General features: G+C 40.6%; 1 protein-coding gene across 1 annotated transcript; it reads left to right on the top strand.

Annotated features, from left to right (window-relative positions):
• The first annotated feature begins 7,309 nt into the window (after nucleotides 1–7,309).
• Nucleotides 7,310–13,121, top strand: LOC114140795 (tubulin alpha chain-like). The gene is made up of 4 exons (XM_028011016.1): nucleotides 7,310–7,446; nucleotides 9,880–10,102; nucleotides 11,116–11,264; nucleotides 11,954–13,121. The coding sequence occupies exons 1-4, from the start codon at nucleotides 7,444–7,446 to the stop codon at nucleotides 12,926–12,928; spliced, it is 1,350 nt and encodes a 449-aa protein (XP_027866817.1). The 5' UTR covers nucleotides 7,310–7,443; the 3' UTR covers nucleotides 12,929–13,121.
• Nucleotides 13,122–13,353: the final 232 nt, after the last annotated feature.

Raw genomic sequence — 13,353 nt, 5'->3', positions numbered from 1 at the left:
GCTCAGGGTGGTATTAGTAAGCGGATGCAAAAATACAAAGCAAAAAGAAAAATTACTCTGAACATGTTTTCTGTTGCTTAACTATATGTGCAGTTTTTTTATTTTATTTCTATATATAAAAAGAAAAAAGCCAAAGCGACATGAATAGCTACGTTCATCCTCAAACCATGGATTTTTCTTCACTCCATAACGTGTTTTTGGAGCCGTCGGCTGGCTGACCTTTCTGCAGCCCCGTGGTCAGATGTGACATTAAAGACATCAGTTTCTGCTGCCGTCCTCAGAGATAAAGTCTCCGAATTCGACAACGAGACGAAAGCCAACGCAGGCAGAACGAAGCGTTTCATCTGCCGCTGATCTGTCTCTTCGAAAATCTGAAAACAAACACTTAAATAGAAAATATAGAAATACTCCAACATCAACCTGAACTTGTTGTGAAGCAGATCTGCAGATTAGAAATAATCTATCTCTGTTTTCTTCTCTGCCTGGGGAAAAAAGACTGATGCTCCTATGAAGGTTTTAAGAGATCGATATTCTATTCAGTGCCAGTTTGGTATACAGAGATGGAAGTGAATCAATAACTTTACCTGGGATACGTCCAATTTATCCTTGTGATGACGGGGTGGATTTTAACATGGATGTTTAAAGACGTTCAGTCTGCAACAAAACACACGTATTCCTCTACATCACAAATATACACCGATTCTCAGAGGCAGTGATGGAACTCCAAATTAGAGAACCTCTGTACTTTTAGAGCTCTGCTCAAGTTTCTGAATGAAAGTACTTTTCAATTTCAGGAACTGAAAAAAGTTTTTGTCTCAGTATTCATACAAACTGTATTAAAACACGAAGTGAATGTTGCCGCCGGGAGTTTCTTTCACTCAAAGTATCACTTACAAGCGTTTGCTCTAAAAACGGCAAATTGAAACACCGTGTTGGGGAAAGTACATGTAGTAGATTGTAGAAAGTATGGTTAAGGATTTGTATATTTTATTTGTTTTTTTTTAATTTTATGAAATCACTTCCTGAATGTTAACACAATCCATTTCTGACCTCCCTGTAATTACTGTAATTATAAAAAAAAAAAAAAAAATGCTCACAAGCTCATTTGCTTTAAAGAAATACCTGACCTCCTGTATGGAGGTCTGAAACTGCCAAAAAGAAGAAAAAAAAAAGAATGTAAATGCCAAATCTTTTTTTTTTAATCCTTTTTTTATCCTTGTAATAATTAATTCCTATTTATGTTGAATTTAAAAATTACTTTACACTATCTTTTTGTAAGTTTACATTAAGGATTCATTCTCTTAATACCTTCATAGGAGATTTTCAGATTCATACAGTGCAGCTGGAAAATTTTTACATTTTATTCCAAATTGCACAAAATTAATCTCTTTCCTCAAATTTGTACACACGCATACCCCATTATGAGGATGTGGGGGGACAAACAAGAAATCACTTTTACATAAGTATTCACAGCCTTTGCTTAATACTTTAAGTGTGCCAAGCTTGTGGCTTCATATTCAAAGAATTGAGGCTGAAATTGCTGCCAAAGGTGGATTGATAAAGTATTCAGTAAAGTCTGTTAATACTTGCGTACAATTGATCAGTCTTTGTTTTTAATGAATACTTTTGGAATTCACTGCGTATCAGGATTCTAATCTGCTAAACTGAAGTTTGTGGTTTGGTATCTTTGCCCCACAACAACACGCTCCAGATTCAAAGTCCTGCACGAGACCCTTAAATGGAGGAAATTGCGAGCGCATGTTCTGGGAGACCTGCAAAGCCCTGGGGGCCGGCTGTGACCACACAGCAGCATCTCGTATTTGATCTCAAGTGGCCTGCCGTTTGGGTTTTCCCGCAGACTTTGATCTCTGCAGCCGTCCGGCTTCAAGACAGCTTAACCCTTATCGCTTTCAGGCCAGAGCCCACGAGCACCGGGGCCAACCGCTGAGGGATTTATAGCCAGGCTCCATTTCCCCCCGGATATTTTCATCATGTAATCCATTGTAGATTATTACAGATTAGCTCATCGGACATTTCAGTCGTTGTTTATACGAAGGAAAAATGCCCATTACGAGTATCTGCATGCATGCTGAAGAAACGCAGGCATGTTATGCTTTCAACATAATAATAGTGGAAAGGAGACAAATCTTAGAAATCTGAAGAACAACTAATCCTCGTCTACATATATATATAAAGACATTTACAGAATACAGACAATGTTGTGTTCCCAACCCTGAACTCTTTGTCCTTTTGTCCTCATTTAACAAAAACCTCACCTAATTTGCTTGTTTCATGTTGAATTATGAGGGTTATAGATCTTCCTGAATGGGGTCGTCTCTTCCTTATGTAGGAGTTCTCATTTGAAGAGTGGATTGATGATAGTGCGCAGGTAAGAATCCAAAGAATTGTGCCCGGAGACAGTTTTAATCCTCCGAAGACGTGCTTGACATTTAACACTTCAGCACCTGAATGTCCATGATTATTTTACAGATTAAGACAGTTTCATTTCCCAAATGAGCCTCTTAACACGTTTAATCCAAAATACAGAAGTCTTATCAATGTAAGAAAAAAAGAAGAAGCATTTGTTCCTTCACAGATTAAATGTTTCAGATCAAGCACCTTTTTAAATCAAAGATGATCAGAAAATATGACTTTCAAACTGATGACGAAAAATGATTTACATCGGTGTGAAGAAATCCCGACCCACTCTATTTGCAGAATTGTTTTCAATCTGCCTCATTAGAGGGGTTTCCTTAAAGGTCAATGTTCAGTCTTATTTAACTAGACAACTTCCAAACCTTCATTTTGTCTTTTGAGCCATTTGGAGATGGACTTTTTGATTTACTTCCAGTTGTCCCCATGTGTTAGAGTAGGGGTGTCCAAACTTTTTGTCGCTTGGGCCAAAATTGTCAAAGGACTAAATGGGTAAGAAAATAAAAGGAACTTAAATCAAGCTGATTTTCTCTTTCTGCCTTTTCTTTGTTGCCCTTCCCAAACTGGTAGATTCGGTGTTGGAGCGCAATGTGCTGCTTTTTAAAATCTTTTAACCTGTTTCAAGTTGTAATTCCACAGATTAGGGCTAGGGGCTAATTAGTGCTAGGGGCTAATTAGTGCTAGGTGCAGCTAGCATCCCGTTAAATGTTATTACTTAGAATTAATCATGTTTGACCAATTTGTTTTCATTTGAAACAAAAGTCAGGTTTTTTTTGGATAGTTTTCCATCCTTAGTAATGAAATCAATTTTAAAACATATTTTTGTGTCTCTCCAGGTAATCACCAAAACCTTGTGTGACATGATTGTAAAACCAGAAAAAAAAATCTACATTTCCGTATCACTGCATATGGTGTAACTTCTTCTCAACATTTCTATCATTCCCAAAGATCCACGCGAAGATTTGTATTCAAATCACACCTCTGTCATTTGCTCTGTATAATTCTACAAAGCCTCGTAAAAAAAAAAAAAACATAAGCAAGAGCAGAAATCCCTTAAACAGGTTCTTTGTTTTGGAAAAGCAATCAGTGGTCTCCTCTTAGCGTCCACTTAGCAACTCTCTTTAAAGCGACAGTAAATGAAATGGATTACAGCGTCTTATTGTTTCTGCGTGGAAACCTTCAGGGAGCGCTTCATCTGAAATTAACATTCTGTTTTTGTAGGACAGACGCAAAATAAGGGAGACAAACCTGAACAAAGCATCAATTATTGACTGTATCCCTCGAAAGGTGTTTAATGGAGTATGACAAACTAAGAGGAGGTTAAGGGATTAGCTTAGTACAGAATTTCGTCTTGTACTCAAATCTAGTTTACAAGTGTCGTAACCAGGAATTAACCAGCTTAAACGATGAAGATCTTGAGAGACATGAAACTGGGGTCACCAGTGTTAGCACAATGCCATGTTAGAGGGACATCGGAAATGACCTCAGAGAAGCAATTGTAGCTGCCCATCAATCTAAGAAGGGTTCTAAAACTGTCTCTAATCTATTTCAAGTCCTCCATTATCTTGAGAGAAAAGAAATATGTCCAGGTGGAAAGATGCGTCTCACTAGCTGCATTTCTATTAACCATAAAATGACACAAGAAAAGTAAATACATATGTTTAATGCTTATGCTTAATCAGAATATGTCAATTTTGAAAGAAAAAAATTTTTTTTTTTTTCGGTAAAATGTTTTTTTGCGCTCTAATGAGGTTGGCTTTTCAGACATCAAAGCACTTCCGTCACATCACAGGATTCACGTGATCAACAGCCGGATGTTACGACACGGACGAAAGCGGAAGGTGATGGTTTGTGTTTGGGATTTTTTTTTTTTTTTTGGTTTTTGCGGACAAGGTCCAACTGGCTCCATAGCGTCGCGCAGTTCGTAAAACGTTGTGTGTCGTTCGAACGTGTTGAATCCCTAACTCTTCTGTAAAATGAAGAGTGAAATGAAGAAAACTACAATTTCCCCCAAAACGGCGCATACGTCAAGAAGTAGGCGGAGCTTGTCGCTCCGACGCCTGAATGAAACGCCGACGTCTCTTCAGACGGCTGACAGATGGTGAGCGCCAGAATTATGAATATATCTCACGTAAATCTTTACACACGTCACTGCCATGATTTTTATTGACTTATCGCGTGAACACACATATTCACGTGTGATTGTAATTTTATAGAAACACCACAAGCCCGTTTCCTCCACTCTAGAGAAAATAAATAAAAAATATCTCAATATAATGAGATACTTATCGCTATATTGAAATACTTATCTTACTATAATGAGATACTATTTTATTATATTGAGATAATTCATAGTGTTGGATTTTTTTTTTTTCCCGCCCTTTTTTCAGCTTGTCGACACAGAAAAACTGGCCGAAACCACAAGGACTCTATGGCATTGGTTAGAAGGTTGAACATGAAAGTTCATGACAAGACAGCTGAAAAACAAAACAATGCACTTGTTATGAAGGCTTAAAAAAGAAAGGTATTTTGTCCAAAAGGACATTGGAGTTCGACGCAAGTTTGTTCTGAATGAACCTCAAGATTTCATCAACAAATTAGACCGAAATATAAATGTTGGCGTATTTTAAAACATGACAAAGACAAGACTATTTTTAATGTCTTAATACGTAGAATCCAAGAATTTCGAGGTTGTATCTTAGAAATACAATCATTGTCTCATCTGGAATTAGTAAGTTTCCCTTTAAAGGGGTGGCCACATAGAATCCTTTTATAGCACTATCAAGTGACTACGTAACCTGCAGTTGTTATAAAAATGCTGTATATATCAAATATGACTTAAAAGAAATTCGACTTTGTAATTTAGCATCTTGAAATTTGCTTGCGTCTCTTTAAGAAACTCCTATTCTTCCCAACACTCCGCCTTCAGGAAGTCATCACAACATGGCTCCTCTATTGACCCTTTAGCAACATTTTTAGTAGCTCCTACGGTGAGCAGATGTGCAGTTCCACCAGGTGTTTGCTAATTTATGCTGGCTAGTCTGAAGGATCGGAGAAGGGGAGTTACGCTCTGTGATTTCTCAGACATGCTTGAAATAATCAAAGCAACGCTGCAGGTATTTGTTTTTTGATAACATGACATGATGTAAAGATAAAAATATATATATTCTACATAATACTGCACCTTTGAATATGGTTGTTTATTAAAAATAGACTGAGTAGATATAATCCCCGAGAAAGTTGGACTTCTAATTACGCTCAAACTCAAGAAAAAATCCGATAAGAAAGACTTAGTCTCCGGCCTGAGAGAGATTCAGGAGGAAAACAATCTGTGGACCTCCAGCACAAAAAGACCTCTGCTATCTGTTGATCACAATCCATCTCTCTTCTCTCTTTAAAAAAAGATGATTGGTGGTATTTGAAGAGGAGCTAAAGGCTCAGGAGGACTCTGGAGGCCGGTTTGAGGATTATGGCCACGTCGACCATCAGAGACGATGGCCTGGTGAGATGTCTGCCGCGAATTTCAGTCGGCCGTGATGGAAAGTTCACAAAAGTTCACAAAGACTTTCACTTTCGCTGTGGCACCGAGTGTTGTAAATGCCAGCAGAGAACGGAGCACTTCAGCCGTTGTGAACCTGAAGATGTGCACAGCTTTCTCTTCTGAGTTGGACCTGGACGCTGTTTAATAAGCAACATAAAAAAAAACAAAAAAAAACTGGATTGAAAATCAGTGATAAATCAGCTTCCTGCAGAGTTACTGATCAGAACCTCCTTTAACGATTACAAGAAAAGCCTCAGAAATAGAAGATAGAGAAGAGAGATGAACTTCTCTTGAGTTTAATCCTGATTTTATTAGCTTTTCTCTTAAAGGGAAAGAACAAAGGCTACCTGCTTTATTTTCCAGCTGCGTTCACGGTCCTTCCTCCCATTCTAGAACTCGCTCATAAATCCACGTCGAACCTTTTTATTGATCCTTTCGAAAATGGGCTAAAATGCCAATTTCCAATGAAGTATGGGAATTTGATTACGTGGCTTTGACATAAAATATATTTCAGGGGCCCGAACTATAACTTATGGATCGCAATTAATGCGCTTGTAAACAGAAGCAGTCAGGAGGGAACCGCATGAAGAACACGAGACACAAACGTAAATGATTAGGGCGCCATCTAGTGGTTGTGAAGTGAATTACAGGACCAATAAACGGGCTCGTTTTTATATTTGCATTTTAAATATAAAATGTACTAGCTATAAATATATAGTACTTAGCTATAAAGATTGATAGTTTTATATTGCTTTGACTGTTTTGTGAACAAACGAAAAAAATATTTAGTTTTGTAGAAAAAATATTTTTATCACCCCCTGTCATTTTAATATAGTTAAGGCAGAGAGCAAAATATTACCTTAAGTAGTTTCTTATTTTTTGCTTTTAATGTTTAAGACTCTTTTGTTTTCTGATCATGAAACACATGTGTTTGCATCTCTACTTACTAGATTATGTATTTATCTTTGCGAGTTCTTTAAAACTAATTTCTTGCTGGTATGTTTTTTAGGAAATATATACTTTGTAAAAACTGACGTAAAATCAGAATTAGGACTACCAACATTTTTTTCCCCCCCCAATTTGCTAAGAATAATGAGAGAGAGAGAAAGAGAATTTTATTCAGGCAATTTTTGTTTTACTACTTTCTTCATTGTGTGTTCAGGGTTCAGTTTTGTTAAACCTTTTATCACAGAAAACCACTTTTTACTTTAAAATCTGAACGTTTTTACTGCCCATTTTATTATGAAAAGCAACCAGGAAGATTTGGAGAGTGGAAGAAAGTTGCAGCTGTCGCCGGCTCCACCTCCTCCGCCTCCTCCGCCCTCCTTCCTGTGCAGCTATATAAAGGTTTCACCAACCCACTCTGACAGGACTTCACTCACAAAGATCTCCTTAAGGTTGCACTGTGAGAACCAGCCTGTCTAAACTTCTCCTTCTCCCTGCTCCCCCCGAAAAGGACAAAAAACAAAATGGTGAGTACTTCCTCATCGTCGATAAAGAGGTCTTATCGTCAAATCGACAAAAGGGGTCCGTGTTCAGTGCTTCTTTCTTTTTTTGTTATCGAAAGTTTGAAATGTGACTCACTGTTTCCTGCTTTTACACTTCCTTCCCAAATTTAGCCTCTCGTCTGAGCTTCTCTGTTGCCTCGACAGGCTGCGTTGCAAAGCAGTCCAGCAGGCTGCCAGTCTGCAGAGGTTAACCGTTTCCATATGTGGACTGCTTGTCGGCCCGGGAATGCTGCTTGCTGCTTGCTGCGGCGGCGGCTTTGGGTTGTTTACACAACGCAGCTGAAAATCAGCTCGGTACACACAGCAGCTTTCCTCTCAATGAAATCCACAAAGTTGGACTTTGACTCTGCGGCATGAGGGCGAACCGTTCTAGTGTTTGGAGTTTACACAATGCTGTTTCTCTCTGGTCTTAACCAACAGGCCCGGGGAGCTTGAACAACCTCATTTAGTGGCATATGAAGCACAAGTTTACTCTGATTCTTTGTATTTTTATTATTTTTACAGTGCTGTTCTGTGGGAAACTCACCAATAACCCCCTGTAGCTCTTTTCCCCTTCCTGTGTTGCACAATGCCCCACTGTGTTTGCCCTCCATGTGTGACCTCGTTTCAGGCGGGACCAGATAGACGTAGCAGATGACTCCCTCCACTTCTCTTAAAGGCTGATTCAGCGCAGCGTGTTGCAACAGGCAGCCACACCCACATCTCACTTAAATCTGCTCAGGAATCACCACATAATGATTTAAAAATAAAAAAAAATCTGCACAGAAACTCTCTCTGACGCTCTGCGCTTGCTGGAACATGTGATTAGAGGTTAGTGGGTTAAAGCGGCGCTCTGTGCGCAGCGACTCAAAATAGCTGGCTGCTATTGCCAAACTTAGCAGCTGAGAAGCCCTCCCCTGTTTTAAAGAGGACCAGCGCTCAAAACGACAGCTTTAAAAGTGATCCAAGAGGCTTTTTTTTTTTTGTTTGTTTGTGTTTCTCGAACCAACATGGGAAACGATTCCCATCAGCAAGGAGACATCGGAAAGAATTTCGCCTTGTTGTGTCACTGTCTAGAACAGAAGCTAAAGATGGCAGCCGGAGTCATCTTTAACACCGAGGTTTGGGATGCCTGAGCTGCGAGGTATGACTGGCGTTTTGATTGCATTTCCACAAGCGGTCGGCACATCGAGGCGCTGATCTGCCTCCGAACGAACTTTCCTTTCAAACCCGTTTCAACTGTTCTGCTCCACCCTCGCCCTCCCCACTGCTACACCTTTACAACCAGCGCGCAAAAATACTTCACCAGGGCGTGGAGGCCCTTTGACCCCTTTGATGTTGATGATTTTGTTTTGACTTTGGCGTCACATCCATGCAGGTACGGCTGACGTGTTTGATTGCAGATACTAGAGACCGTTGTTTGGAGACCTTTTCATGTCACACACAAGCCGCAGTGTGTTTTCGTTTGGATGTGAACTATGTGGCAGAAAGTGAACGCTGCATTTCCCCATGAATAAAATGGCGGTGGCAGTATAATTCTCTGGCATCCTTGTTGGAATAATTTTTCTTTTTTTTTTTTTTTTTCTTTCTTTTAACATTTTTTTTTAGTTTGGCATAAAACGAATATAGTGCTTTGTCCTGAACATATCACGACAACTAGAAATCAAGGCAGAGGTTGGTTTTATTTTTGTGCTTAAATACAGTGCGTTGTCTTGGAAACATCATCCCCACATCAAAAAAAAAATGGTGGTGGCAGTATCATTCTGTGGGGTACTTCTGATATATGCTTACATTTTTTCCAGGTGTGGAACTGTTTTCTTTTTTTTTAAATTTTCCACTCAAGATTACATTGAACCTGTCAGTTCCCACCATTGGATTTAGGTTTGGACTTTGACTAGGTCATTCCAAAACATGAATATCGTAGCTCTGGTTCTATGTTTACAGTCCCTGTGCTGGTGGGAGAGGAAACTGTGACCCAGTTTGACCACCTTCTATTTTTTTCTGCATCATGAGCATCCACACAGCATGGTACTGCCACCACCATGCTTCACAGTCAGTGTTAGTTTTCTTCCACATGGTTTGTATCGCACTCAGTCTAAAAGGTTTGATTTCGATCTGCTCTTTTCATAGCATGTTCTCGCATGTATTTTCAGACTTTAAATACAGATTCTTATAGCTTCCAGCGTTTTAAAAAAATCCTTCAGTCGGTATAAATACTTTAGCGAAGAACTCGTTTGGCCGCAGTGTAAACTCCACCCTGTTTTATGATTTTTTAAATTTTTTTTAAGCATTCAATCGACAGTTTAATCGAGTTCAGACACAACTGGCTGAAATCTAATTAAAAATTCAGCTTTTTGGCTTTTAGTTTGCACTCATCTGTTTATACTGGACCCCCCCTCCCCTGTTGTCTTCCCTCAGAGAGAGTGCATCTCCATCCATGTCGGCCAGGCCGGCGTCCAGATGGGCAACACGTGCTGGGAGCTGTACTGCCTGGAGCACGGCATCCAGCCCGACGGCCACATGCCCAGCGACAAGCCCACCGGCGGCTACGACGACTCCTTCACCACCTTCTTCAGCGAGACCGGCACCGGGAAGTACGTTCCCAGAGCCATCTTTGTGGACCTGGAGCCGACCGTCATCGGTGAGGCCTTTCACTGCCACACAAGGCGTGTTTAGCTGCAAATCGTTCCCTTTTGTTGTGACTGAAACCTGTATCCCAAGGTGTAAAGGAACAAATGTTTGTTATTGAGTGAAACAAAAGGCAGAGGGTGGAACCGTCAAGAAGCCGTTTTTTTTGTTTTTTTTGGCAGGGAGGGGGGGATTAATCTCAGAAATACTCCAGGAAAAAGCCTGAACATTTTGCATAATTAAAACGGGGGGGAGGGGAAAAAAAAGAGAATTCTGAGTTTGAAAAGTCCAAAATTCGAAAGAGAAACACTTGAGAGATTTTGGGACTTGTCTCAGAGGTTTTCCAGAAAATGTTTGACTTTTGAAACTCAAAACAGCCTTGAGAAATGTTACTTTTCCTCGTTGACTAGCACCTCGAACCATCTTACTTTAAATAACGTCACTCTAGGATGTTGTCTTTTCTCTTTATCCTTCTTCCTCTTCTACTCTAACCTCGCCTCTCTCCCTTTCTTTTCTTTTTCCGCTTCTTTTCTGAGAGAGATTTTTCTTCATAGATGTCAACTGGAGCATTGTAGCAAAAACCACAATGCTCCACTTGTGAAGCATTGTGACTCGGACAACAATTCTCAGTGACGCACTTTCTGGATGGTATACTTAAAAAAAAAAAAAAAAAAAAAAAAAAAAAAAAAAAAAAGCTCCACCCACTATTAAGATGGTAGCATCTTAATAGATGTTACAATTACAAAACTCATTAAAGCCATTAAATTAGCTCAAACCCCAAAGAACTACCACACTCTCCAAATTTTGCATTAGCTCCACACATTTCACTTTGTATTAAATGAATTGAATTTACTTGCTTGCCCCTCCTACACCTACTCATTACTCCACACTTCCACTCCCCTGCAGCGTACAATGTGCTAGTCATGTTTCAGTCACATGGTTAAAGAAGCATTTGAAATGGCATTGAAAGGCAGTTTGGCACAGTACTAACCCTGTTCCTATGTTTTTTTTGGTTTTTCTTTTCAGACGAGGTCCGAACCGGAACCTACCGCCAGCTGTTCCATCCCGAGCAGCTGATTTCAGGAAAGGAGGATGCTGCCAACAACTACGCCCGAGGCCACTACACCGTCGGGAAGGAGCACATAGATTCTGTCCTGGACAGAGTCCGCAAACTGGTAAGGAGAATAAAGCTAACGCAATATTTATCACGGGGCAAAAAAACAAAACTAAACTAAAGATGCTGTCAGCCATGGAGGTGGTTTATCACACCAGCGATTTGAATTGACCTACAAATCTAGATTTTGAAGTCAAAGACCAGACATGACATTTGATAGGCTGTTAAGTCTTGAAAACCCTCCAATGTAGGTAAATTAAGAACTATTCTGGAATGAGAAGTGGGGAAAAATGATTCCTTAGCAATTTTCATTACTGCTTGACGATGCTTGCTTGCCCCAAAGAGTTTGAGGCAATCATTTTTCCACATTGAACCTTGTTGATTTGGATAACTTCGTAGGGAATTAAATCATTTGAAAATCTGCACTTGGTTTAGGCACAGCTGCTGTACCACTTTAACTAGGACACTCCAATCTTTAGCCTACTTTATGTTGTAAGACATGTTCTGCTTAATTTAGTTCTTGTAAAATCTTTAATTTGACTTTTTTTTTGTAATGGTGTGACGTCTTGGCAAAGTTCTTCTTCACAAAAAATGGGTTAGTCTCAAGGTAGAAGGTATAAGAGTAGAAGTCACTTTTTAAAGGGAGTTTTATATTCAAAAGCACAACTTTTTTTATTCTGATTAAAATTATGTTAATTTATAAATAAATTTTCCAAGTCTTTCATTGTAACTAGTAACTGTCTTGTTCAGTCTGACCAGTGCACTGGACTCCAGGGGTTCCTGGTCTTCCACTCCTTTGGAGGAGGAACCGGCTCTGGCTTTACCTCTCTTCTCATGGAGCGGCTCTCAGTAGATTTTGGCAAGAAGTCCAAGCTCGAGTTTGCCATCTACCCAGCTCCTCAGGTCTCCACAGCTGTGGTTGAGCCCTACAACTCCATCCTGACCACCCACACCACTCTGGAGCACTCCGACTGCGCCTTCATGGTGGACAACGAGGCCATCTACGACATCTGCCGTAGGAACCTTGACATCGAACGCCCGTCATACACCAATTTGAATCGCCTCATCAGCCAGATCGTCTCCTCCATCACTGCCTCCCTGCGCTTTGATGGAGCGCTGAACGTAGATCTGACAGAGTTCCAGACCAACCTGGTGCCCTACCCTCGAATCCACTTCCCTTTGGCCACCTACGCCCCAGTCATCTCCACAGAGAAAGCCTATCACGAGCAACTCACTGTGGCGGAAATAACCAACGCCTGCTTCGAACCAGCCAATCAGATGGTGAAATGTGATCCCCGTCACGGGAAGTACATGGCCTGCTGCCTTCTGTACCGCGGCGACGTCGTGCCGAAGGACGTCAATGTGGCCATCAGCAACATCAAAACCAAGCGCAGCATCCAGTTCGTGGACTGGTGCCCCACTGGCTTCAAAGTGGGCATTAATTACCAGCCTCCGACTGTGGTTCCGGGTGGTGACCTGGCCAAGGTGCAGAGAGCCGTGTGCATGCTCAGCAACACCACAGCCATCGCAGAGGCCTGGGCCCGACTCGACCACAAGTTCGACCTGATGTACGCCAAAAGGGCCTTCGTCCACTGGTACGTCGGCGAGGGGATGGAGGAGGGAGAGTTCTCCGAGGCCAGGGAGGACATGGCCGCCCTGGAGAAGGATTACGAAGAGGTCGGCATTGACTCCTACGAAGAGGATGAAGAGGGGGAAGAGTATTAAAATGAGACGCATTGGAGAATGCTCATCCATAGCCTGAACGAGTGCTGACCTGCCGTTAGTGGCCGTTTGCAGACAATTGGTTAAACGCTGTAAAATGGCAGTTTAAACGAGCTAAATCCCATTGTGTTGGGTTGTGTCAAAAACCCAACACCAGAAAATGTATTTTCCAATAAAGCTGTTTACACCAACATCACGTTTTACGTATTTCTTGATTTTAAAACTAAAATGACTTCCCTTTTTTCTTTTTTATATATTTATCTTTATAAGACAGAAAACTGTTAAGAATGAGCAAACTATAATATGAGGATGTTATTAGTATAATGAGGAAAAAAATAATTACGTAACATCTCTCTGGACGAGATGTGGGTATTTGGCCACAGGATGGCAGCAGGCTATTACTATGAAAAGGCGATTAAAGTATGATA

This window comes from Xiphophorus couchianus, chromosome 24 (assembly GCF_001444195.1).
Source record: "Xiphophorus couchianus chromosome 24, X_couchianus-1.0, whole genome shotgun sequence".
NCBI lineage: Eukaryota > Metazoa > Chordata > Actinopteri > Cyprinodontiformes > Poeciliidae > Xiphophorus > Xiphophorus couchianus.
This window is presented reverse-complemented; position numbering and strand designations above follow the sequence as displayed.